Source organism: Wyeomyia smithii, chromosome 3, assembly GCF_029784165.1.
Source record: "Wyeomyia smithii strain HCP4-BCI-WySm-NY-G18 chromosome 3, ASM2978416v1, whole genome shotgun sequence".
Taxonomy (NCBI): domain Eukaryota; kingdom Metazoa; phylum Arthropoda; class Insecta; order Diptera; family Culicidae; genus Wyeomyia; species Wyeomyia smithii.
This window is the reverse complement of record NC_073696.1, coordinates 243719126-243742322: the sequence shown is the minus strand read 5'-3', so window position 1 is coordinate 243742322 and position 23197 is coordinate 243719126. Positions and strand designations below refer to the sequence as shown.

The window sequence follows — 23197 nt, the reverse complement described above, 5'->3', positions numbered from 1 at the left end:
TCAGTCAGATGACGAAATTTGTCGTCTCTGCGGGTTCGAATGTGAAACCGCAGAACATTTGCTTTGCCACTGCAGTGCACTAATACAGCGCAGAACAAGAGCCTTTGGAAAAGGAACTTTGGAGCCTTTTGAGGTCTGGTCTGCGAATCCTAATGAGGTAATACATTTCATACGAAATACAAAGCCTAATTGGGAGGAAGGGTGCGATAGGACAACGACGATCACTTCCATCAATAGTGATATGTCTGCCACGAGTACCTAGACTAAAGAAGAGGTATACCACAAAAGATCAAAATAATGGTCGCAGTGGTCCAAATCTTACAAAAAAAAATAGGGTACTTTTACGGTTACTCACTTCTGAGTAAAGGCGTCATAAGTCAAAAACTGAGTAGAATCTACTCTGTTCATGCAAACCAGAAATTAACGAAAATGAGTTCAAGTTACCCATTTGCCTAAATACGGAAATTTAATGATTTCTGGTTTTTGTAAATCTGACTCAATAAATAAAATAAATTCAGAACAATCAAAAACACAGATTTATTTTTCATCGAAACATTAGAAAATTTACTAAATCATTCCCGTGTCTTCATTGAATGCGGCACCCAACTGGTAGACAGTTGCCCGTGAACTGTGACTTACATTTTTGTGCCAGATAATCCGTCATCATTCGTCACCTAATACTGCGAAGGTTTTAAATTGCATCGATTGTTGAGCACTGTACATCAATACAAATGTTTCCGTTTGTTATCACGAATAAAAGTCCGGCTTTAAACGGCATCGTAGAACATACAACATGCGGTTGTTCATTTTGAAGAGATCTTTTATGTGTTTTCAAATCCTCTGCAATACTGATGTTGGGCTGAAATTATTAATTAATATTAAAAAAATAAGAAACTATTGATTTGATGACAGATCAGATACTTACTGCTAGCCAACAAATAAAAAGCGACACCGATTGTTCTTCGGAAACCGAAAAAATTGCTGTTGGAAACTTTTGACATATACATATACTCAGGGTGAGTAAACATCATGGATAATAACTCAAAACTGAGTAAACATGGTAATTATGAAAATTTGGGTTAATGTTACTCAATTGTCCAGTACTCGATTACTCACTTTTTGACATTTTGCATAAGAATACCAAACTGAGTAGATCCTAATCAGATTAGAGTTAAAATAGAGCAGCGTGTAGTGTATGAAAAAGTTTCAAAAAATTGTTGAACCAAAAGCTGTTCATTCACTTGGTAAGCAAAAACAGTGTGTTTTCGCAGCACGGCCAACCGTACCGACTAATAATAAAATTTAACAGTGCGCTAAGTAAAATCAACCAATCAGAGAGGGCTTTCGCTTTGACAGAACTTTGGGTGATTTTTGGTTTCTCTTGTCACGTCCTGTCCTAGCTCATATGTACATTTACTTTGTTACGAATCAGCACAATAAATATCCAGTTAGTTCTAACAGCAACAGCACACTTACACACGGGTTTACACGTTTCCTAGTGTGCGTAGGTGAAAAATCACTTATCTCTGTTGCTCTCTCTCTCCGATGTGAGGAGCTGTAAGCGTATTTTTCACATAAATCTTTTCTAATTTTTTTTTGCATGTAGGCGGGCAACACAAAAGACGTCATCATTACGTTTTCTGCTTGTGCCAGTTGATGGCTCGTGCAGTCATCAAATCAGTTGATTTTTCAGACAGGTTGATAGCGAGTGCGAGTTTAGTGTGAAAGTATTAATCTCAATCAATTTAAATCTAATGCGCTAGATTAAATAACGAAGTTTCGATTAGAATGTGTGCTATGTGTTAAGGTTGAACTGCAGCTTGTGTTCAATTTAGCATAAATCTATCGATTCGCTGTGCTTACGTGTTTTTAGGTACAAGAAAGAAAGTGAAACCAACACAAAAATGTTCAAGCTGATTACATCACGATGTACTCAGCATACATTTCGGAAGTTGCTTCTTAAAACCTGTTCGGCAGAGGCTACAGGGGAAAGCCGAAATTTGGTGTTGTTCCAGCAGGCACGTTTGATCCAAAATTTTTCCCGATTTATATCTACTTCTCAGCCGAAGCTGCAAAGTGAAGAGTAAGTTCCTATCATCGTACTATCGTGCACTTGCAAGTCATGTCGCGTCGCGTGGGATGGGTTTGCGGGTTTTGTTTACGCTCAGGGTAATGTAAACTGTTATGCACATCAAGGAAACGCTAAACAACGAGTCGTGTAGTGATTTAGGTAGATTACGAAAGAGACGAGGAAAAGAAACAATTCGCGGGTCGCTAAGCGGCACTGTTGCAACGCTTGAAAGGGTTTTTTTTTATAATGTCAAATACTATCTCGTAGATAAAAGCTATTGCATTGTCATACTTTTTTTTCTTCTTTTAGGATTGAAGTTACTTTCGTCCGCTCCAATGGTGAGCGTATAAAGGCGAAGGGAAAAATTGGTGATTCATTGCTTGATGTTGTCCTCAATAACGAGCTGGATTTGGACGGTTTCGGAGCTTGCGAAGGCACACTGACCTGCTCGACTTGTCATCTGATCTTTAAAAAGGCTGACTACGATGCTCTACCGGATAAACCGGGCGACGAAGAGCTCGACATGCTGGATCTGGCCTATGACCTAACCGATACTTCCCGTCTTGGATGCCAGATAGTGCTGACGAAGAATTTAAATGGTTTGGAAGTGCAAGTACCAGCAACCGTCAACGATGCTAGAAGCTAGCCAAGCCTTCAGCTACGCTGAATAGGTAATACATACTTTCTGTTCCACATATCGCTAGAAGCAAATATTTTCCTTGTAATACCCTCTAGAGTTTATATCATTTACTTGTTCATTGTACAGATGCAATTATACTCCTTTTTGAGACAATGAGTTCAAACTCGATTTAGTCGGAAGAGCGATGTTACCTTTGTTAGTTATTCAAAGATTAACTATACAATTTGTCATAATTCGAAGATTCAAGATGCATTCGGTGAATCCACCTATTGTTTTTCGAACAAAAATAAATTTTAAATAAATGAATAAATAAAAACCAGGCAGTGACTTTTTGTTTCTTAAATAGAGAAACCCTGTTTAGGCTAATAAAATGTTGGTTTATTACACAAAACATCGATATTACAAATTTGGGTAAATCCCAGACTCATCAGCATTGTCGAACATTAGAGCACAGACAGACGTTTATGTAAGAACAATATTGATCGAAATTCATTAATTCAGTCGAAGTATGACTGATATTAGTTTAATAAGCTATAAATCAATAAAATTGTTTGTTGAGGACGTTTTTGTTAAGGTTTTAAGTTTATTTGTGTAATTGCAGCTCTGCAAAATTGATGAGAACCAATTATGTATATGTATATTTATGCGCAAAAATTTAAAAATGACAAGAGTTGTTACAATTTTTAAAGAGGATGTTTAATTAAGAGAAGCATGAATAGATGAGGCGAACCAACCAAAAGCTGAAAGCTTCTCTAATAAAGAAAAAAAAAAGTGTGAATGTATAAAAATCCGTCGTTGACCACGGTGATAAGGTAATCTTCTTTTCCGTTATATTCATTAGAGATGCAAAGATAGACTCGGTCTCTGGCATGGCAACACCGATTGTAACACTTCTTTCTTTCCCTAACCGACCGTAAGGACATAGCCGGCGACGCTATCGATCTTTACGAAGCGGAAGCTACTGGATTGTTGTTAATTGAAGATGGTAAATTAATCCAAATAGCAATCAATATGTCGTTCCTTATGCAACTTCATTAGCTCAGATCCTCCACGAAAAAATAACTACGAAATGTGCTTCCGTTCGAGCTCAAGCCTGACAAAGCAACATATATATGAAAAGATTGATGTATTGCCAAAAATGTGAAAAGGGCCGTTACATTTACATTTTATGTACATTTTGTTCAATGGCCCAAAAAAAATGATCTGTGCAAATTTCAGCTCAATCTAACATGATTTAGGGGTGCCTCAAAGCGCTCAGAATTGTGATTTTTCGATCTTCAAAAAATTACCAAAAGGGGAATGATAAATGAACCACTCTAATGAAAATCGAGTTTGAGATACCTAATAAATATTTAAATAATTTTTAACTGGTTTGGCACCATCTGTGAGTCATTTTAGAAGCCCGTTTTAAAATATTCCATATCTGCTGTAATCTCGCAGACTGACGTAAGCGCCAAAGTGGCCGATTTGTGTTTTTTGTGATTAAACGATAGAAGACACCAAATCGGACCTATAGGCACCAAAATTTGATCAAACGTGTAAAAAATAGCGTCATTAATTCACGAAAACGAAATGACGTAACCGCCATTTCTACTCACGTGACGTAAATCCAACCCCCAAGTATGATGATAGTTCTATAAGGTATGCTATTCACGTCGATGCATTAGTATTAGTGATCGTTATGAACTTTTTGTATGAATTTGTAATTTAAATTTTGTAACAATTTTGTATGAAATTTGAAATGATTTTGCATTTTAAACTAAACTTATTGAACATTCTTTCCTGAAAAGTTATAGAAATGATGTTGAAACATGTGTTATTTGTGGGGAATACATAAACATGCTGCGGTCTAGGTAAAATATGCTGTTTTTCATCAATTTGCCGGTAACCTTTTTGCACTTTTCGTTTTTTTCTTGTACTCTAATAGCGCTTCTAAATGGAGTCGCTTATGTTTCATACAGTAACAAAAGTCATGAGCTATGACAAAGACTAAGATTATGCTCCAACTATTAGAAATATAGCATTTTTATATATTTTATTGCGACATATTGTCGCAACTTTTCACACTAAATCTAAATTAATATCAATTTCTAGTGTGTTTCTACTGGAGATTCACTCTCCAACTAAAAAAATCAGATATAAAACAACATAAAACGAGAAATTTCCAAAAATGTTCTGAATTCCAAACAAAACGCGAAATTTTTCATAACGAGATTTGTTTGTGTGCGTGGATAGACAAAAATGTAGCATACCTTGTAGAACTGTCATCATACTTGGAATCCAACCCAACTTTGTTGTTAATCAAGCAAATTTAATCAAATTTGGCATGTAAAAGTTTCTGGGAGCAGGAAATATTTTTATGATGGTACGACACCTCTCTCTTCCCTGCAAAAGAAGGGTTCCGTACAAATGAAACACATATTTGAAACAATTTTTCCGGAAAACAGCCTAAAATGATCGAAATGATGCCTAGAAGCCAAGAATTGCCCCCAGAGACTATTTCGAATTCTAAGATGGTAACTTCTGGTTTCTAAATAAAAGATCAAAATGGCCAAATACGTCGTGACAATTCCCGGAACCGGAATGATACCAAAAGGCCAGATACTGTCTTTTTTAAATCCAAGTTAACGACTTCTGCTCTCTGGAGAACATCCCAAAATTATCGAATACCACTCAATATGGATATTTCCTTAAACGTGATGATGCACAGAAGCCTTCAATCGACCATAGAAAAGACCGTGTTAATCTCCTACCACGGATTCAGCTTAGCGGTGATGAAATCGAGGTAGTTGACAAGTGAGTGTACCTAGGCCAACTGGTGATTACCGAGACAGACATCAGCAGAGAAAGTCGTCGAGGTTCTATGGCAGGAAATCATACCTTTTTTATTGACTCTAAAGGACGCTCTGCTCAAATTAAATTCGCCGCGGCACAAAGTTTACCATCTACAAAACATTGATCATACTGTAGCCGTCTAAGGCCACGAAGCTTGGTCTATGTTCGTGGACAACTGAAGCGCACTTGTGATTTTCGTACGGAAGAAGTGCGGATGGAAAATGGCAGAGGCCACGAACGCTACTATATATTTGAATATATCCATTTCCGAGAACGTATAATCGAATCGCTACTGTTTGACTGGTTATGAAAAAAGAATCTTTGTTAGCGACATGTCGCATACTACGATGGACGTACGTCAATCGGTTGTAGAAACAGGGAAAATAAAATCGTTGTTTCTACAACAAAATGACGTTGGTAACATAACTTCAGTTAATAAAGCTTTTTCCACAAATCATACGTTCGACAATGTTCTGTGATTATATTAATGCATTATGTACAGATCAGATTGTTGAAATTCGTCCAAACACTCATTATACAAACATTTTTGGAAAAAGCTTCGTACTGAAAATTTTACTCGCTGTCGCATACGTCAGTCTGCGAGATTACGGCAGATATTGCCTTCGGTTGCTCATAAAACAGCTAAGTCCGATTGAGCTGAAATTTTGTCCAGATGGACCCAGACCATTTTTTTGGGCCAAGGGCCAAATGCACATGGTCGGTTTGACATGACCCTTTTCGCTGCCACCCTAACACCCACCAATAAGACTTGTTGATCGAATAAATTGGTGTCAATCAAACAATCTTACTTGTATGAGCAGCTTAAGCTTGTTTATAGTCAAAAACGTAAAATTGTGGCTTGTTTACATATCCAGACTACTCCATGCTACTTCAGATAGGAAAGCAAGGCAACGATTCACCCGCAGACAGACGTCCAAGCTGAGTTCCAAAATTGTGTAACGATTTTTGTAGTAGCAATTCGTAACCAGATAGCGCTACCAGTGACACCAGCCTCATACACCAGCGAAAAAAAATGTATTGTAGCGATAAGGTCACCAGGCGGCGCTAGTACACAGGTGATTTATAACGCAATTCTCTTTGAAAATTCACACGGAATTTTCCATCAATTTTGTTCTTGCTTGGACGTCTGTCTGTGATTCACCCTTATCACGAAGTATTCCGGATATGGTAAATGGTCCCTTATTACATGTTTGGTGAGATTTAATCTATACGATTTCATAATGACTGATTGAATAGAACTGGCGGTTGATTTGTTTGAGCCAAAAGTTCGCTTGACAGTCGTTTTGGTCCGTAGGTCCGCACATGCGGAATTTATCCGGTTTCGGGCATTAACATTCGCGAAGAGCTCAACACCGAACTGAGTAAATGTTACTCAGTTCGGAGTAAAAATGAGTGAGCATGTTCCGTGGTTTTATTTTCGTCTTGTTGGCAGCGATAAAGTGGGTGTCTTGCGTGAGCTGTCAAAGTTGGCCTAATAAAGGGAACTAAAGGGGCAATTCATCTTCTGCTAGCTGATAATCAATTTTGGCTTGTACAAAAGTGTTAAATTTTTGCTAGAATAAGATAAATTTCGCAAATTGTTCTTCTTTTATTTGTCTGTCTCGGACAGATTCCACCGACGTAAACCGCTGAACATCGAAAATGGTAAGTTTCTAGTTTTGAGACAGTGAGAGAGCTGAGATAATTGAACATTGTTTTTATTGGGTGTACAGATACGATTCATCCTTATCCAGAACCGTGCGGGAAAGACACGATTGGCTAAGTGGTACATGAATTTTGATGACGACGAAAAGCAGAAACTGATCGAGGAGGTCCACGCCGTCGTTACGGTACGCGATGCGAAGCACACGAACTTTGTTGAGTTCCGTAACTTCAAGATTGTTTACCGAAGATACGCCGGATTGTACTTCTGCATTTGTGTGGACGTGAACGACAACAATCTCTGCTATCTGGAGGCGATCCACAATTTCGTCGAGGTTTTAAACGAATACTTCCACAATGTGTGTGAGCTGGATTTGGTGTTTAACTTCTACAAGGTGTACACGGTTGTGGATGAAATGTTCCTGGCTGGGGAGATCCGGGAAACTTCGCAAACCAAAGTACTGAAACAGTTGCTGACGTTAAACTCGCTAGAGTAAGCCGCTGGTAGAGGACGACAATTTATTTCCATATTATGCAATATTAGTCATATATATGTCACTCACACGGGAATCCCTATATTCTCATTCATCGACCAGGTAAGTGTTGAACTCTAAATGTTCTTAGATTCGGTGTTGCAATGAGCAACCACGAAGTGACCTTCAATTTTGTTTTAGCGAAAAAAAAAACATCCCTGCTGCAACAGGCGACGGTGTTTATACCTACAGCCAGTTTAAGCCATATATTGTATAAATTGAGTTTCACCTTGAATCTCAGCGTAATATCCCGATGGATTGATTATATTTACTATCATGATGGGGATACAGGAATGTCTCTTAGTAAATAATGAAGCTGCCATTTTATCGTTTCAGCAAAATTTCCATGCTCTAAGCTCTCAGTTAATCTTTGTTTAAGTAGCTTCTCCTCGGGTCCAAAGATATTTTATTCGTTTAGAGTTACCTTAACGATTGTGTCTACTAAATTTAACTCACAACTTGCATTCCTCGTTACGGATTAAAAGTTACAGATATTTAAAAACAAGTCGATCGTACTGAAATCGTAATTGCATTTTTGCGAAGCTTTACCCCTAAGCAATCATTCAACTGCAGAAGGTCGAAATTGAGTACGTCATGCTTCGCGCAAACAAACAAAAACAAAAAGCAAGCTAGACAAACCAGAGCGCTCTGGCAGAAGAAGTTCTCGCTCTACGGTAAACCGCGGTAAACAAGTTCGAGAAGAAAGCATAAAATATCACATAAGCGTTCGAAATACGGAACTAAACTCCGACAGCAAGACGGTTGTTGTTGATACATGGTATTAAAATTGAGAACAGTAAAATTTAAACAATATAAATTGTTATTATTCTTAATCATCTCGTCAAGATTGCTCTAAAGTATGTAAAAATCTAGTGAATAATAAATGTATGGAGTAAGACGTTTCTTGCGGTTTTATTCAGGGTTTCGCTTGAAGATTGAGAGTTTGTTTCTAGTGATGACTTGGGTTCAGGCCGACGTGAGTTGTTTTGAAATGGCGGATAAAGAAAGTTTTCTATTCTTTGATCGATATGCTCAAACAAAAAGATTTTCATGTTTGTACTTAATCGTCTCGGCACAGCAAAAAACAACCATATTTTTATAGTTTCATTCTGGTGATATTATCTATTCATTGAATTTTAGGGGTTTCTAACACATAGTGTCATTCGTCACTCTAACTTCTGGTGATTGATTTCTTACTCTTCTTTAAATTTTTCTTTCACGTTGATTTTTTTTTTGTATTTGTAATTGTGTTTGTAATTCGGTCAGGTCACATATGTTCTTTTATTTTTTTTAGGTAGGACAGTGAAGAGATAGTAAATTCAGTCGTATTAAAAGACTTTTTTTGTTTCCATAAGTTTTACTCTAATTCCCTGGGCTTGGTGGTTAGCCTATAGGGCGCGTACTCCTGGGTGGCGGATGGGAGTGGGAGATGAAGAGAGTTGGTCATCTGTAAATTTCTTTTCTTCCTATTATGACTTCTCTTGGCTATCTCCTATGTGGGAGAATTCTACAAAATAAAATATGGTTTTAATTTTACAAAAGGCTAGTTTTGAAAAATGGATCTCACACGTGGACCAAACCACTGTTTTATTGTTTTTGTTTTTCTCTTTTTTTTCTTTTTTTCTCTCTTTTTTTCTTTCTATGTTTTCTTACTTTTTTCCCTTTACCTTTCCTAAGAAATGAATCCTTGCTCATATCGTCGGTTGGATTCGGTGTTGCCGCGGATTAGGGTTTTGCAGTTTTGAGTTTTTAATGACAAACGATGCAAAATACTATTAAATTTCATCTCACAAGGACCCGTTTCAAAATTCACAAAAAATCAGTTGTAGGTGAATGTGCCTCTATGGCTCAAGTTGGAATGTCCTAAAAGGGACCACAGAGTGAGGTTGCAACTCGTATAACTTGCTCATTATAGACCTGAACAGGTTCAATAGGGGTGGGAAGTCTTAGAATTTTGGGTTTTCACGGAGATGAAAGGGGTTTTCGATGCTGATCCTCAAACGCGGTTTACTCGAAGCTGTGAGTTTTAAGTTGTGCCGGGGTGGAGTTCATACTGACAATAATGTACACTGAAGTCTTTCATATACGGGGAATGGCGCGTAAACAACCACATAAGTTTGAAATCCGCGTAAAAAATAAACCGGGTGAATTCTGGAGTCCGCATAAGTTCCGAAATCCGCGTAAAAAAGATGCGTTGAAAACCGTGTAAGGGGAGAACTTAGTGTACCAATATTTATTATGGTGCTTATTACGGGAGTCACTTCACGGTGAAGTGTGTTTCACTCTCACGCTCACTTCACTTTTTTAGACCTATTCCCGATTCCACCTCAGGTGAGGTGACAGAAATCACCTCCGTGGAGTGAGATTGACAGTGAAGTGAAATTGAGAATAGGACAAGTGAAATGAGATTGTTTCCCAGCTCAAAAATCTCTAAGTCCCAAAAAGTCGTTTTTTCCCGTTATTTTAGATAACACCAGATCTTGACGTGTTCTGCATTTCTAAGACATTCGGCATCAAAAAAAAAAAATTTTTTTTTGTCGGTATCGAAAATTTCCTGAACTAGTTTGCATTTTTGTTCATAGGGCAAAAAATGAAAGATTGACCGCTTTAAGGCACGGATCAGACTCTGATTCGCTTCGTTTACTGAAGAATGAATCCATATTTACCATTAGATCACAAATCAATCAACTTTAAGACTCATGGCAGCTTCGTGGAATCATTTCACCGTTCAGAATGGTCGTGAGGTAGTTCCACGCGACACGTCGCATTTTCCGTTCTTACTTCACTGATGTGACACTCATAATAACCCGGATTCCACGGCGAATGTCGCTTCGCGACGTTTTTCTCACTTGCGTGAGTCCCGTAATAGGATTTTGTTCACTTCACTCTGATTTCACCGTGTATATCCTTTCTTCTCTTTTCTCATTTTCTATTAAATGATGAGTCGGTTTCAGGTCAAACTAGAAAGAGAGAGGGATAAAAGAAGGAGGTGAACAAAAAAAAACAAGGAGTACACTAGAACGACCAAATGAAGAACCATCTTGATACATAAGATCCTTGAAAGGGTAGCAAACATGATGCACAAAGGATCAGAGACAGCAAGAACACAAACCAATTCTAACAGGATATAACAAGGCAAATTAATGCGAAACGACTCGTGAATGAAAGTATGAACGACTACACATAAGGTAAAAAATCCATACAAATAAAATTTGAACGGCAATCACAGCCCACAGGACGAAAAGATTACCTTCACAGATGTATATATTTCTCAGTCGACATTGACTCACCCACCTATGCCTGTGAAGGCCGATAATACAAACAATTCATTCGTCAAAGATAACATTCTTTGATCTTTTAACACATTTAATTTTCAGATTATAACAATGGTAAGAATGGTAGAAAGTGATCAAATTTAAATCAGATTGCGCCAATGTAGCATATATGTTGTCTTCTGTCCATACATATTACATATTAATAGGGCCGTGTGGGGGATGACAGCTAAACAGTGTTTTAGTGGGTGACATTACCCGTTTCGTCTGGTATGCTACAACGCAAATCTGAAGAGTCCTGCTTAGTTACCCCCAGCCCTCCGGCTCCAGCAGAATTAGGCTCTCCAAAAGACAAAAGACAAAAAGACATAAGTTTTACTCTAATTGACCTAAAACTATAGGGTTTCACGTTCACGATTAGCTTATGTAAAATGAGACACTCACTGTTGGCTCGAATTTTTAAAAGTAGTGTAATTATTGGCTTGACTAAGGATAAGGATATGTGTCGAATAGAAATAAAAATAAATGTTTCCAAATGTTCAAGAAAATATAAAACTCCACAGAAGAGACCAGAAACAAAGACACATTTTTTTTTGCTAGTGAAGCTAGAGATCACATGTGGCTGAAAGTTTGAATTTCGTGATAAATATTAACGAACTTCAGAGTATAGCTCCGCTTGAATGACTAGAGCAAAATCCGTACTGCATGTTTCGGACTACGTGACGTGACGTGTATCTTATGACCTCGTCTATGGAGTGCTTCAAGTTTTTTGGGTTTAATCAAAATCTGTCTCGCCAAATATCCATAAGGGGGATACAATCTTAAACTGGACACAAAAACACACTTAGTAAACGGATCATTCCCTGTATGTATGTTCTGTTTCACCGCCGTCCTTCCTGCGAGTGCGAGTCCTCCTGTCGCTTATTCCAGTGTTCCTGCTTGCCTTTGTTGTGATGTTGTTTCTTATCGTGCCAAGGTTTTTCTGATTTGCGATAATGATCGTCCTTTCCATGGTGTTTATCGTGATGCTTGTGATGTTTGTGATGTTTATGATGATCGTCATCGTCATCATCGTCGTCGTCATCGTCATCATCATCGTCGTCATCGTGGTGGTGCTTTTGGTACTCATATTTCTTATAATGGTTGTTTTCATCGCTATGTTTGTGGGTTTTCGGGTGTTCTTCACTGTGCCGCTTCAGGTAAGAATTTTCAGAAGCAAACTGCTCATGACTATCGTCGTGATGACTGCGATCTTCATCGCTATGATCGTCGTCATCGTCATCGTCATCATGCCAATGCTTTTTATTTTCATGCTCTTTCCAGTTTTTGTGCTTTCCCTCATCAGATGACCGCTTCCATTTGTCTTTCCTTTCTTTACTGTCATCTCCAGAATCTTTCTTGTAATTGTTTTCTCCCGAATTTTTGTAGTACTTGTGGTCACGCTCGTCGGACGATTCTTTCCACTGTTTCTTATATTTATCGTGTTTACCATCGCCAGAAAATTCTTTCGAATTTTTCTTATCGTATTTATGTTCTTGCTCACGGCGCTGCTTCTTATCGTAACCATCACCCGATGATGTTCTATCTTTCATTTCCTTACTCTGTTTGCCACTGTCATTTTTGAAATTTTGCTGTTTACCATTATTGTATTGCTTCGATTCCTTGTTCTGCTTGTAGTGTTCTTTTTGACCATGGAACCTGCAAATGATACCAGAAAAAAGGAAGTTAATGACTGCGAAACCCATCACTCTTGTGTAGCTACTTACTTATCCCCGCTCTTGTCCTTTTGTTCGGCGTCCTGCTTGCCAACCTTTTGGTCACCTTTCTTATTCCGCTGTAATCGTTGCTGCAGCTCTTCTTCCGTTGCTTTGCCAACATCTTCCAGCGTATCCAGTCCAACATCTTGAAGGAATTGATTTTTCTTGTTTTCCCAACTCCACAGAATTTCCGCTTTGTTTACTAGTTTACTATGCATCTCCGGTTGCTGTTCGTACTTTGCTCGTACCCAGGGTGGATAACTGTCCCAGTTGATCTCTACTGGCTTGGCTGGCTCTGCAGTGCTGTCAATGGTTGAGCTGCTGCTAGCTTCATCATCTGCCACATAGCCGTCTTCGTTTGGTTGGGGAGGAGGTGTAACCCACTCTGGTTCCGGATCTAGATCTAGAATAGCTTTAAGACTTTCGACGATCACAGCTCCTTCTTCTTTGAGTGTTTCGTATGCTGCATTATAATCGAAATTGAATGGTGATAGTGATGGCATTTTCGTCGGAGTAGGTGGAGTCAATTTCTGCTTATCTTCTTCCACTCTCTCAGCGGTTGGTTGGATGTTGTTCTTGATCTCAGGTTCCTTGGTTCTTGATCTTAGGTTGTCCTCAATCTTCCGACGTTTGATATCGCAGTACTTGGCCGAATACTCCGAGTATAGGGCATCCTTGACGACGTTTTCGTTATGGCAGAACTCTGGCATCACATACTCATCATCAGCAACCCAATCCCCTTGTTTTGAAACCTTTGGCTGTTCCGCTTCCGATGCTGGAGTGGCGGTAGAGTCTGGTTCTGGCTTGGGCTCCAATTTAGCATCCGGCTCAGGTGTGGCTTTCGTCTGAACATGTTTTAGCACATTTAACATCCAAGTCGCTTGAGCTTGGTAAACTTGCTCATCTAATTCGGACCGCGTGTACTTCAGCTTATTCATTTCATTTCGCAGCAAATTATTCTCAAGTTCCAGCTCGGAGATCCGTTGCTCGTGTTGAAAGTTAACAGCGTTATCCCGATATTGCGAGAGCCGTGAATGTCCCAACAGAACGGCTATAACGAGCCCTGCTATGATAGAACCTATTATCATAGACCTTTCTATCCAAGGATGAAGGCCGACCGTTTGACTTGTTCGGGTGACTTGCCTTGTGCCACGCTCGGCAATTTCGGTACTTTTCCGGTCGGGTGAGAGTGCCGTCAGAGGTGCACCGGGTTTACACTTGTCAAGGTCAGGACCTTTGCCGAAGTGCAAACGTGACTGATTACTGGAGGGCACGAACGATTCGTTGCTTTTCTCACCTTTGTTTACTACACTGATATCGTCGGATGAGCTGGAAAGTAGATAGGAAATTATTAGTTTTTTTCTCCTCAACAGATAAGGGTAATAATTTATAACGGATGAGACTGGTTGCAGGATATATTACGCAGATATGTTTGATAACAATTCAGAGGGGTTTCGTGGTTGCGTAAACACGGAAACACGTGTATTGGATGTGTGCTGGTAGATAAAGTTGCAAAACAAATTAAAATGTATGTCACAATTTTGCAACCTTGTTCATGCTTCGAGTAACGTGATAAAGCATCTTCAGTGTCACCTTGATAAGAATTCATAATGGTCTAGTGAAAAATGCCCAGGAAATAAACCTTAACATTTGCGTATCTGAGCCCTCCAGGCCGAAAAATCAATTACCTGCCATTCCGTAAGATCTCAGCCGAATTTGATCCGACTATTTTTAAAAGGTTACAAATTTATCATAATTTTTAGGACAGTAGAAGACATATTAAAATTTTCCGTTACTCCGGATTTATTGAGAGAAACCGTGGGGTGGGTACCCTTCCAGGTTAGATTTAAAAAACGTACCAAAACCCGGCTTACCATATGCCAAACTTTATGTTTTTGTAAAACAAGACCACTGCTGATAAATTCAAGTGTATTCGGCCACTTGGACCTCTACTGATTACGCCTGGCTGATCTTGTGAAATCAGCCGTATTCGCAATGATTTTGAAACATGGCTTGCTTCTGGCTATTCCTGGTCGAGTTTCAAGACCGGAAAATGACTTTATTGGGAATTTTTAGGGCAAACATTCCTATTTTTGAAATACTCAGCTAACTAGACTGTGAACCGCTACGTTCGCCACGATCATAGCAACCCAAATGTTTTTAGTTCGAAATTGAAATGTGACAGCGTGTATTCAGTTGTTGTTTGAATTGTGCTGTTACTACTAGATATTAGAAGTTTTATAGTTAAATTGAACAACACATAAGAAAAATGTCGCATTGCTCTCCACGTATATATTTCATTCTTTGTAATACTGATTAAATATTTTGAGCATCCTACAGTGTTCTATTTTGTAAAAATTTTTGCAAACTCGACGCTTTTCTTCCTCTGTTTATTGTGGACAGTTAAGAAAGCGAAAATTGGGGAGTTTGATCAGTTCTGGAGTACTTCGTGATCACAAAGTATTCCAGAGTTGTTGTAAAAGTATTTAATTATCTTCTGTTCGATACAATGAAATTCGAGGTACAATTTCGAAAAATATTTGCTCATTGTAAGCAGAAGTTTTTCATTGAAGTCTGAACTTTTGAACTCATATGCCGCATAAACCTCTTAGCTCAGTTTTTTTACCTTTTGTACGTGGGTTCCGTTGGTACTCTTCCAAATGTCGAAGTTTTTTTTTTTTTTTATTCTCGCTTATTTTCCGTCGGTCTAGTTCCGCCACTGTTGTTGTGCCAATCACCGACGCCCAGGGAGGCGACTCCACCCAGGACCCTAACTTACGACCTGTTTATTAACGGACCGGCGCCAACGGCTTTACTTCCTCATGCGATGGAAGGCGTGATCCCAGAGATTTTTCGCCTCAGAAAATCTCCCGGTGTCGGCTAGGATTGAATCTAGACCAGTTGGGTTGGTTGTGAGTGGATCACGCCACCTCACAACCATCGACATCTATGTCGGCGGTGAGATTCGAATCCAGGCGTCGAGCGTGGTTGGCGGAGACGTTACCAACCACACTAAGCCCCCGATTTTTGCCTTTGGGAACATACTTAAATGACGTAGCATTTTTTTCATGATTTTCAAAGCCCCCCTCCCCCCTCGTAGCATTTGGTCACAAAAACTGCAACTGCCCCTGAAGAAACGTAGCATTCGATTAACCTCCCCCACCCCTCCGGTTTTAAGAAAAACGTGGAAAAGTACAAGTGGTAAAATATTACAAAAAAAATTCCTTGACAAAATCACCGTGTCTAATTAAATTTTGTTATCACTCATCTGGATTAATATCTTGCTTCGAAGGATTTGTGTTTTGGTACGACAACGAAAGATGTTCGTGACCTATGCCTGTAGAAAACACAGGTAATGTTCCGAAATCCGCAAAAAAACTAATCCCTGCACTTACCAGCTTCGAAAAGTTATGAGTATCTGGTAATTATCACTACTAAATGCCACAAAGAAACGATTTTTGTTTTTAAAGCAGATTGTGTGTTTGGAAATGCAAGCGATTGTTTATGTAGCAGAGCTTTAAGAAGATTTCAGAATGCCACAGATAAAAGGATTTTGACAGCTCTCGCTGCAAAACCTTTGCGCAGTATTTTAAGTATACATTTTTCCTGTAAAAAATCGTTTTTTTTAATAAATGCTACGTCGATTTTAATCCAACACCTCCCCCCCCTCTTGTCACATTCTGCAACAAAACGATAATAAGCACCCTCCCCCAATGAATGCTACGTCATTTAGGTATGGTCCCTTTCTTAAACAATTTGTTAACCTGTTATTAGAAGCTAATAAAAACTGATGTCTTGCAAGAAAACATGCAGATAAAGGCAACAGCACCGTACAGTACAGGTGGAGCAGAACGTCGTTGGTCTATCATTGCAGCGGTATGTATTGGCTGTAATGATCAAATAAACGTTGGTTGAACACAAGAATAAACACTACAGGCACAATATTGCCAAGTGTAAACAATACTCTTTCGAGTGTTGTTAACCTATTATGGCCCAGACCTAGAACTAGATCCGATTTTCACGACACAGGTTTGTATTGTTCTAATTAAGACAAAAAAATACGAAGACAAATATTTACGGCTTTCCACAACCAAGTTTTTCACTGTTCGTTTTACCATACAGTGAGCCAATATGTGATTTTTTTTGTGAAGAATCCTGGAAAATTTTATTTTATTGAAATTTGTTCTCTTTGTGGTACAAAAGCTCAAAAACATTCAGAAATTACATAAAAATTACATTTTTCACAGATGAGCGGGCTTGTGACAATGTCTGAGTTAGGATCCCAATGGAATATATGAGAAAAATTTTATCTTTAAATTATGTTTATCGATAGGTCTAAAGTTTCGTCTTCTCGAAAGGAGTCGCTATGCAAAATACCAGCTCAACCGGACTTCGGAAAGTCGTGTTTCATAGCGATGAAAATTGATTTGCAAGGCACCATGGTGAACACGTATTGGCCACTGTTCGGTAAGACGAACAGTCATTTTCAACCAAGTGACGTGCGCGTTATAATGCTTGTAAAATATTGATATAAAGCAAAGCAAAGCCTTGATGCTACTGCCTTGATGAGCCCTGCATTCAAACGAAATTGGAAAGAAATTTTTTTCCATACAATTGCCATCCTGGTAAATATTACTGCATTGCTTTAAATGAAAATTTTGAAAGTAGCCATCCCGCATACAAAGAACTAATCAATAGCGAGCACTCCATTTCCTTGGAATATTCGCCATTTTGTTTTTAAGGTAAAAGTGCATTTAGAAAATTTGTACCTCTTTCAGCCGATAGAGAATAAATGTGTTCTATATAAGGTGCAATAATTGAGGCAAGGTGAAAAAATTAAGTCAAGTGGTTTATGCGGCATATAAGGCAGACAAGTCAGGCTGTAATGAAAAACTGATGGTTTCAATGAGCAAATATTTTTCAAAGCTCTGCCAGGAACAGAAACAGCTATTGCGAAAAAGAGTTCAAACTCCTCAATTCCCCGCTTCCCAAACTGTCTTTAACAAACTAAGAAAGAATGCTAAGGCGTGATTATTCCGCCAACAGGTTAGCATATGCCACTAAAATGAAGCTTTGTGAAGGCGGTCAAACGAATGGGACAAAAATATTGAGAGAGACGGTGCGGCATCCGCATGAATGTTTCTTGAAAAAATTACCAGGAGAAGTAAACCGCTCGACTTCCAAAAAAGAGTGCTATCCGTAAGAACAGTTCATCATTATCGGCGAGAAAAAGGTCGAAGCAAATCTAAAGAAGCTTCTAGATCATATCAAGAACAGGATTGTTTTAGTAAATAGCGAGTAACTACACGATCATTTTTAGGCATTGCAGGATGATTGTAGAATCTATATAATGTATGTTTATGACGAAGCTTATTCTAAAATTTTAAAAATTACTTTTGCTACCAAACAAGTTCGTGGCCAAGACGCACCACAATAAAGGCCAATATGCTTGGCCGATGCAGAATATACCCCTCTAAGAAACCAACACGCGAAGTGGGAAGCGTTTGAAGTCTCAGAAGCAAAATCAAAAGCGAGACAATAAACGCTAAGTTTTCGAGCAAGCTTTTGCAGTGCTTCATATTGCATTCTACCTCAATTTGAATTTTTATCGTTTTTAGGTAAAAAAAATTTGAAAGTTAGTGAAATAAATTGAAATACTTATGGAATTACAAATTTCAAAAGTGTGAAAGTTGAAGGAATGTTTTTTTTTGTAATATGTGCAGGTCAGTTGACCATAAAAGATTATATAAAATGTTGATGTTGATATTGAACAGAGCCAGAGACAATTCTACAGTTTTTCAAGTATTTAAGTCATTCTGGCGCATTTTATATAAGAACTGTAGTTAGATTTATATGAGAAAATCGAAAAAAAAAACATTATTTAAAGTATTTTAAGGGAATAAATAGCATGGGCCATCTTACCCTGCTGATGCGTTCTGTACGGTTCTCCCATACTTTTGGTGAAATGGGGATTCGACGGCAGAAAAGGACATGTGGAATACAAACAAAAACTCGAAAATGGCGATGGAGAATCTAATGATTGGAATATGTTCATAACTTTTTTGGATTCTATCAAGGCCACCGTTGAGGGAAAATTATTGTTCCAGAATCCACAACAACCATCAACACCAAACCAAATGAATGTTTTGGATTCTGTAAACCAACGTTTTTTACTACGCTTTATAGTGGTTGCATTTCTCCAAACTTCCTATTTTCCTATCTTTTTTATCGACCTTATCATCGCCTCAAGCAAGTTATTGAAAGTTTGGGTGGATAAAATCTCCTATATAAAAAATCAGCAATTTTCTGAACATTATACAGAAACAGCAACATGTTAGTGTATGTATACTAGGGTGGGGAATCGTTATATGGAAAAAACGAAAGTTGATAGCAGAAAGCCAGAACCAAGTTTTTTTGGTTCTATTTGGGGTCCAAACCAATCCTAAACTTATCGGAAGTCGATTGGTTTTGTCTCCGCTTGGTGCATTGCATTTCAAATTTATATGGAGATTTGTATGGAAAAACTAACTTTTATGCATTTCCCATTCTGAATAGCTCAAAATGTCTCAAACCATAAGTTTCATAACTTCAAATAGTAGGTTTTTTGATGCCTTACAACTTGGCCGAAGACACTAAAGAGTGTCCCAAAAAATACTAGAGCTGTTCAAAGTTGAGTATGTCGAAATTTATGTTGCAAATCATTTTTTCTGCCAACACTGCCAGTGTACCGGTGACAGTCAGATTTCCATCAGAAGTAACCTCTGAAACACGTTGTAGATTCTTTCTACGCCTAGAATATTGACCTAAATTTGTTTGCTTGATCCAGCTGAGTGTACAAACTCGTAACGACAGGTTATTTCTGATAAGAATCCTACTGACGCCGGTACATTGGTAATGTTGGCAGAAAACAAGATTTTCTGCATTTAAATCGACATACTCAACTTTGAACAGCTATAGCTCTTTTAAGAAACATCCTAGCTCGTCAGTGCCTTCTGCAAGGTTGTTAGGCATCTAAAACACTATACTTTAACATAATGTAGTGCATTATTAGAGCATTATTGAGCTCTCTAGAAAGGTAAATGCAAAAAAGTAGGGTTTCTCATATAAATTTTCATACAAATTTGAAATGCAATGCGCCAAGCGGAGACAAAACTAATCGACTTCAGGTAAGTTTAGGGTTGTTTGGGGCCCCAAAAGGAACCAAAAAAACTTGGTTCTGGAAAATCGATCACTTTTCCCCACCCTTATGTATACCCTTGGTACTACCAGCTTCAGTGCGTAAAATACTTATCGATGGCAGCGAAATTATAGAATATTCGAATGTTCTAATTGGTCAACGTTCCGAAGAGGCTCAGGAATCAAAAAATAAAAATCTCAAGTAATAGTGATATCTTAAATTTCGACTTATTTCGCCGTTTATTGGTATCATCAGAACCACTCATTTCTAGTATGTGTAAAAACACAAAAAAAACTAATAAGTTTTCTTATAAGTTATTTAATCATCAAAATATCAACATCGTTTTATAGTTTAGGTTTGCTAATTGGTTCGTAATGGTATTCTAAAAAAGACCCTTTTTGTCATTTTTTTTTCATTGCGTTTTGGTACCTAAGTGAATAAAAACTGGTTTTTGGAATCAACAGTAAGAAAACCGCATATAACCGGCTACTGACGGATACTATCTCCACAATTAATAATCCCAATAAAGATAATTACATTTTAATGTGCGTTAAAAGATAATCATGCGTCAAATTGACTTCCGACTATTTGGCAAGTTCTTCATTAATTTTTCATTAATAGTTGATGAATGCTCATTACGACATCGATAAATAATAAACACCAAAACGTAGCTGTAAATAAGGTTATTTGTTTTGATGTTATAATTTTGTCATGAAATGTGGATCAAGTATGGCAATGTCAAAAAAACTTATGGTATTCGTTGTTCTTTTGATATCTTAATAAATTAATAAATTAAGTCATGCATGAACTACCATCACAAGATAATCATGAAATTTCGAGACCTAATTTTGAACAACAATCCCACAACGCTTAAAAGCGTTAGGCCGTTTACATACTGGCGCGTTCTGCATTGCGGAGACGGTTCGCCTTGCCGTGGGTTAATGTACGGCGTTAATTAGAGCTGTACATTAACTCACGGAAGTCGAACCGTCTCCGCAGCGCAGGACGCGCCAGTATGTTTTTGGCCTCATTCATAAAGTCAGTTATTAATTTAGGTTTCTTAATCCATCCTTTATGACTTTACACGTTGTTTAAGCTTCATTAAACCATTAGACTTCTAGTTATAACAATTCTACTCTTAAAAAAGAGCAATGCAATTGGTTAGGACAATTCTGCCTGTGGTTCAACTCCTATCATAGAACTAAGCAAATAGAGGGAGGGTCTGTTTGACTTGCTCGAGTTAGACTTTTAAATCCACAGTTTCGGGTAGAATTTTTTTCAAACGAATTAGCTTCAAGTCCATTGGAGGCAGTGCTAATGTGTTTAAAAGTTTAACTTGTAAGGGTTAGACTTTTAAATCCAAAATTTCGGGTAGAATATTTTTCAAACCAAAGCCCGTTGGCGGCAGTGCTATTTTTTAAAGATCAGAGTATGTCTAAGCCGTTTCACTTGAAATTTTGTTTGTAATAAGAATAAAGATAAAAGTAATTAAATCAGTTCCCGCAACCATTCTCATTTAAGTGAACAATGACTCATTTGGTATTAAAGAAAGGGCGTCAGTTGGCAAAAATCTACTCACACAGCACTGTATTCATTGTCATCTCGCTTCTTTTTGTGTTGCTCATCATCACCAGGTTTTTCGCGACTCGTTTTTTTCTCTTTTTCCGGAACATTTTCCACGCCACTCGCTTTTTCACTTTCGCTTGCCTTTGCATCCACGGGTTTATGCTCGCTGTCGTCTGCCTCCTCCGATCCACTTTCTTCATCCTCCTCTACCTCTTCTTCTTCTTCTACACTGTCATCCTCATCGTCTTTGTCGAGATCATGCACTTTTCCGGCGGTCTCTACCGTGGAATCCTTGGTGGAATTTGGCGTTGTACGTTTCGGCGATGGCTCTATCAATGTCCAACTCTCGAACACTTCTGCGCCTAGAATATCCGTGCCGGTGCTCTGGTCTTGCTCTGCGGGAGAGACCACTTTGTCGCCGGTTCTCTCGGCGGATGGGTCCATCGTGGGTAGATCGCTAGAATGAATGGAGCAAAAGCGAAAAATGAAAACAAATTTTCTAAGCTGAGAACGAACTGTGATTTAATTTTAAAAATACTTTGTGTGAGCAGAGGGGTGGCCTGAAATTGTTTTTTTTTTTTGAAATATTACATTGGTTTTCATTACTATAATGGTTAATGAGAGAAGTAGAAATGTACAGAAATAGAGGAGGGGACTGATTGTTTGCTTTAATGTACAAGTTTGAATTTTAATTTTTTACCTGGAGTTTTCACTGCTTTTTGCATAGACACTCCTCTGTTTGTATAATAAATTCTAGCTAAGGAAAGGTTTGTTAGAACGATTGTCTTTGATTTTTAGCTATTGTTGAATACCGGCAAAATAAGTACAAAGGTAGTCGTAAAAGCAAAAGTCGGAAAACGAGGTAAAAATTTTGTTAGGCCCCTTTAAATTATCTTGTCAAAATTGAGCTCAAATCTGCCAAGCTCGAAATTTCATAACGTAAGGAGTAGAAAAAGTTCTATCAGGAAGTGTTTGAAACTGGTTTGCTAACCAGTAGCGTAATGTAATAACCTTTCACTTGTTTTCAGATTAGCCTGCTTACCTTGTCGAGAACGATAGCACTGAAACTGCACTTGAGTTTCAACAAAGTCTTTTCACTCGAAATTTTGATCGACGCCAAATGATATAACACTTTTTCGATTTACTTATCTAGTTTTATGTTTTACAATGAACTCTTCTGCTGCGATATTAAACTTTTCGCAGCTGATTGTCGTTTTTCTTCGCTAAATCGATAGTCTACTTAGATAGAAAAGTTTGCAGTTTACATTTTTCCAACGCAAAAAAAGGCACATCGAATGACGACTTACTGCGCGAACACTGAACAATGCTTAAACGTCACCACAGCTTGAGGAACGAAACGCTAATGATGACTGCGCTGCAAACCCACGAACCTTGCAAAGGTTGTGGGGTCGTGGGAGGTAAACCAAAACATGTGTTGTGCCGCTGTGCGGCCGGCGGGGGTGGCGATTTTGCTTGTCAACACCAATACCAACGAAAGGGGTGATGCTTTATTTTTGTTTGGGTTTGCGGTACTTTTCTATTCAACGAGAAGGCAGATAATTTTGTTCAGCAAGATTCAGTCATTAGAGTACCGCTGTAAAAATTATCTCTGCTGCTACGATTATTGATATATTTCTTTCATAATTCGATTACCAATGCAATACTTATGATAATAATTATAATT

General features: G+C 38.2%; 3 protein-coding genes across 5 annotated transcripts; 2 read left to right on the top strand and 1 right to left on the bottom strand.

The window, feature by feature from the left end:
* Positions 1-1653: 1653 nt before the first annotated feature.
* On the top strand, positions 1654-3030 carry LOC129727773 (adrenodoxin-like protein 2, mitochondrial). Of its 3 annotated transcripts, none has more exons than XM_055685925.1 (3): positions 1654-1807; positions 1874-2083; positions 2381-3030. In XM_055685925.1, exons 2-3 carry the CDS (start codon positions 1905-1907, stop codon positions 2715-2717), a joined length of 516 nt encoding a protein of 171 aa, XP_055541900.1. In that variant the 5' UTR covers positions 1654-1807; positions 1874-1904; the 3' UTR covers positions 2718-3030. The 3 variants fall into 3 exon arrangements, with proteins under 3 accessions (XP_055541900.1, XP_055541902.1, XP_055541899.1); XM_055685927.1 differs by having other exon boundaries at positions 1654-2083; positions 2381-2742; positions 2838-3030; XM_055685924.1 differs by having other exon boundaries at positions 1654-2083.
* Positions 3031-7028: 3998 nt separating this feature from the next.
* LOC129730071 (AP-2 complex subunit sigma) lies at positions 7029-7804 on the top strand. Its single transcript, XM_055689093.1, has 2 exons — positions 7029-7211; positions 7280-7804. The coding sequence occupies exons 1-2, from the start codon at positions 7209-7211 to the stop codon at positions 7703-7705; spliced, it is 429 nt and encodes a 142-aa protein (XP_055545068.1). The 5' UTR covers positions 7029-7208; the 3' UTR covers positions 7706-7804.
* Positions 7805-11464: 3660 nt separating this feature from the next.
* On the bottom strand, positions 11465-22880 carry LOC129730070 (probable ATP-dependent helicase PF08_0048). Its single transcript, XM_055689092.1, has 4 exons — positions 22556-22880; positions 21527-21970; positions 12780-14099; positions 11465-12711 (listed from the first exon to the last, which is right to left on the bottom strand). The coding sequence occupies exons 2-4, from the start codon at positions 21955-21957 to the stop codon at positions 11895-11897; spliced, it is 2568 nt and encodes an 855-aa protein (XP_055545067.1). The 5' UTR covers positions 21958-21970; positions 22556-22880; the 3' UTR covers positions 11465-11894.
* Between the last annotated feature and the right edge of the window lie 317 nt (positions 22881-23197).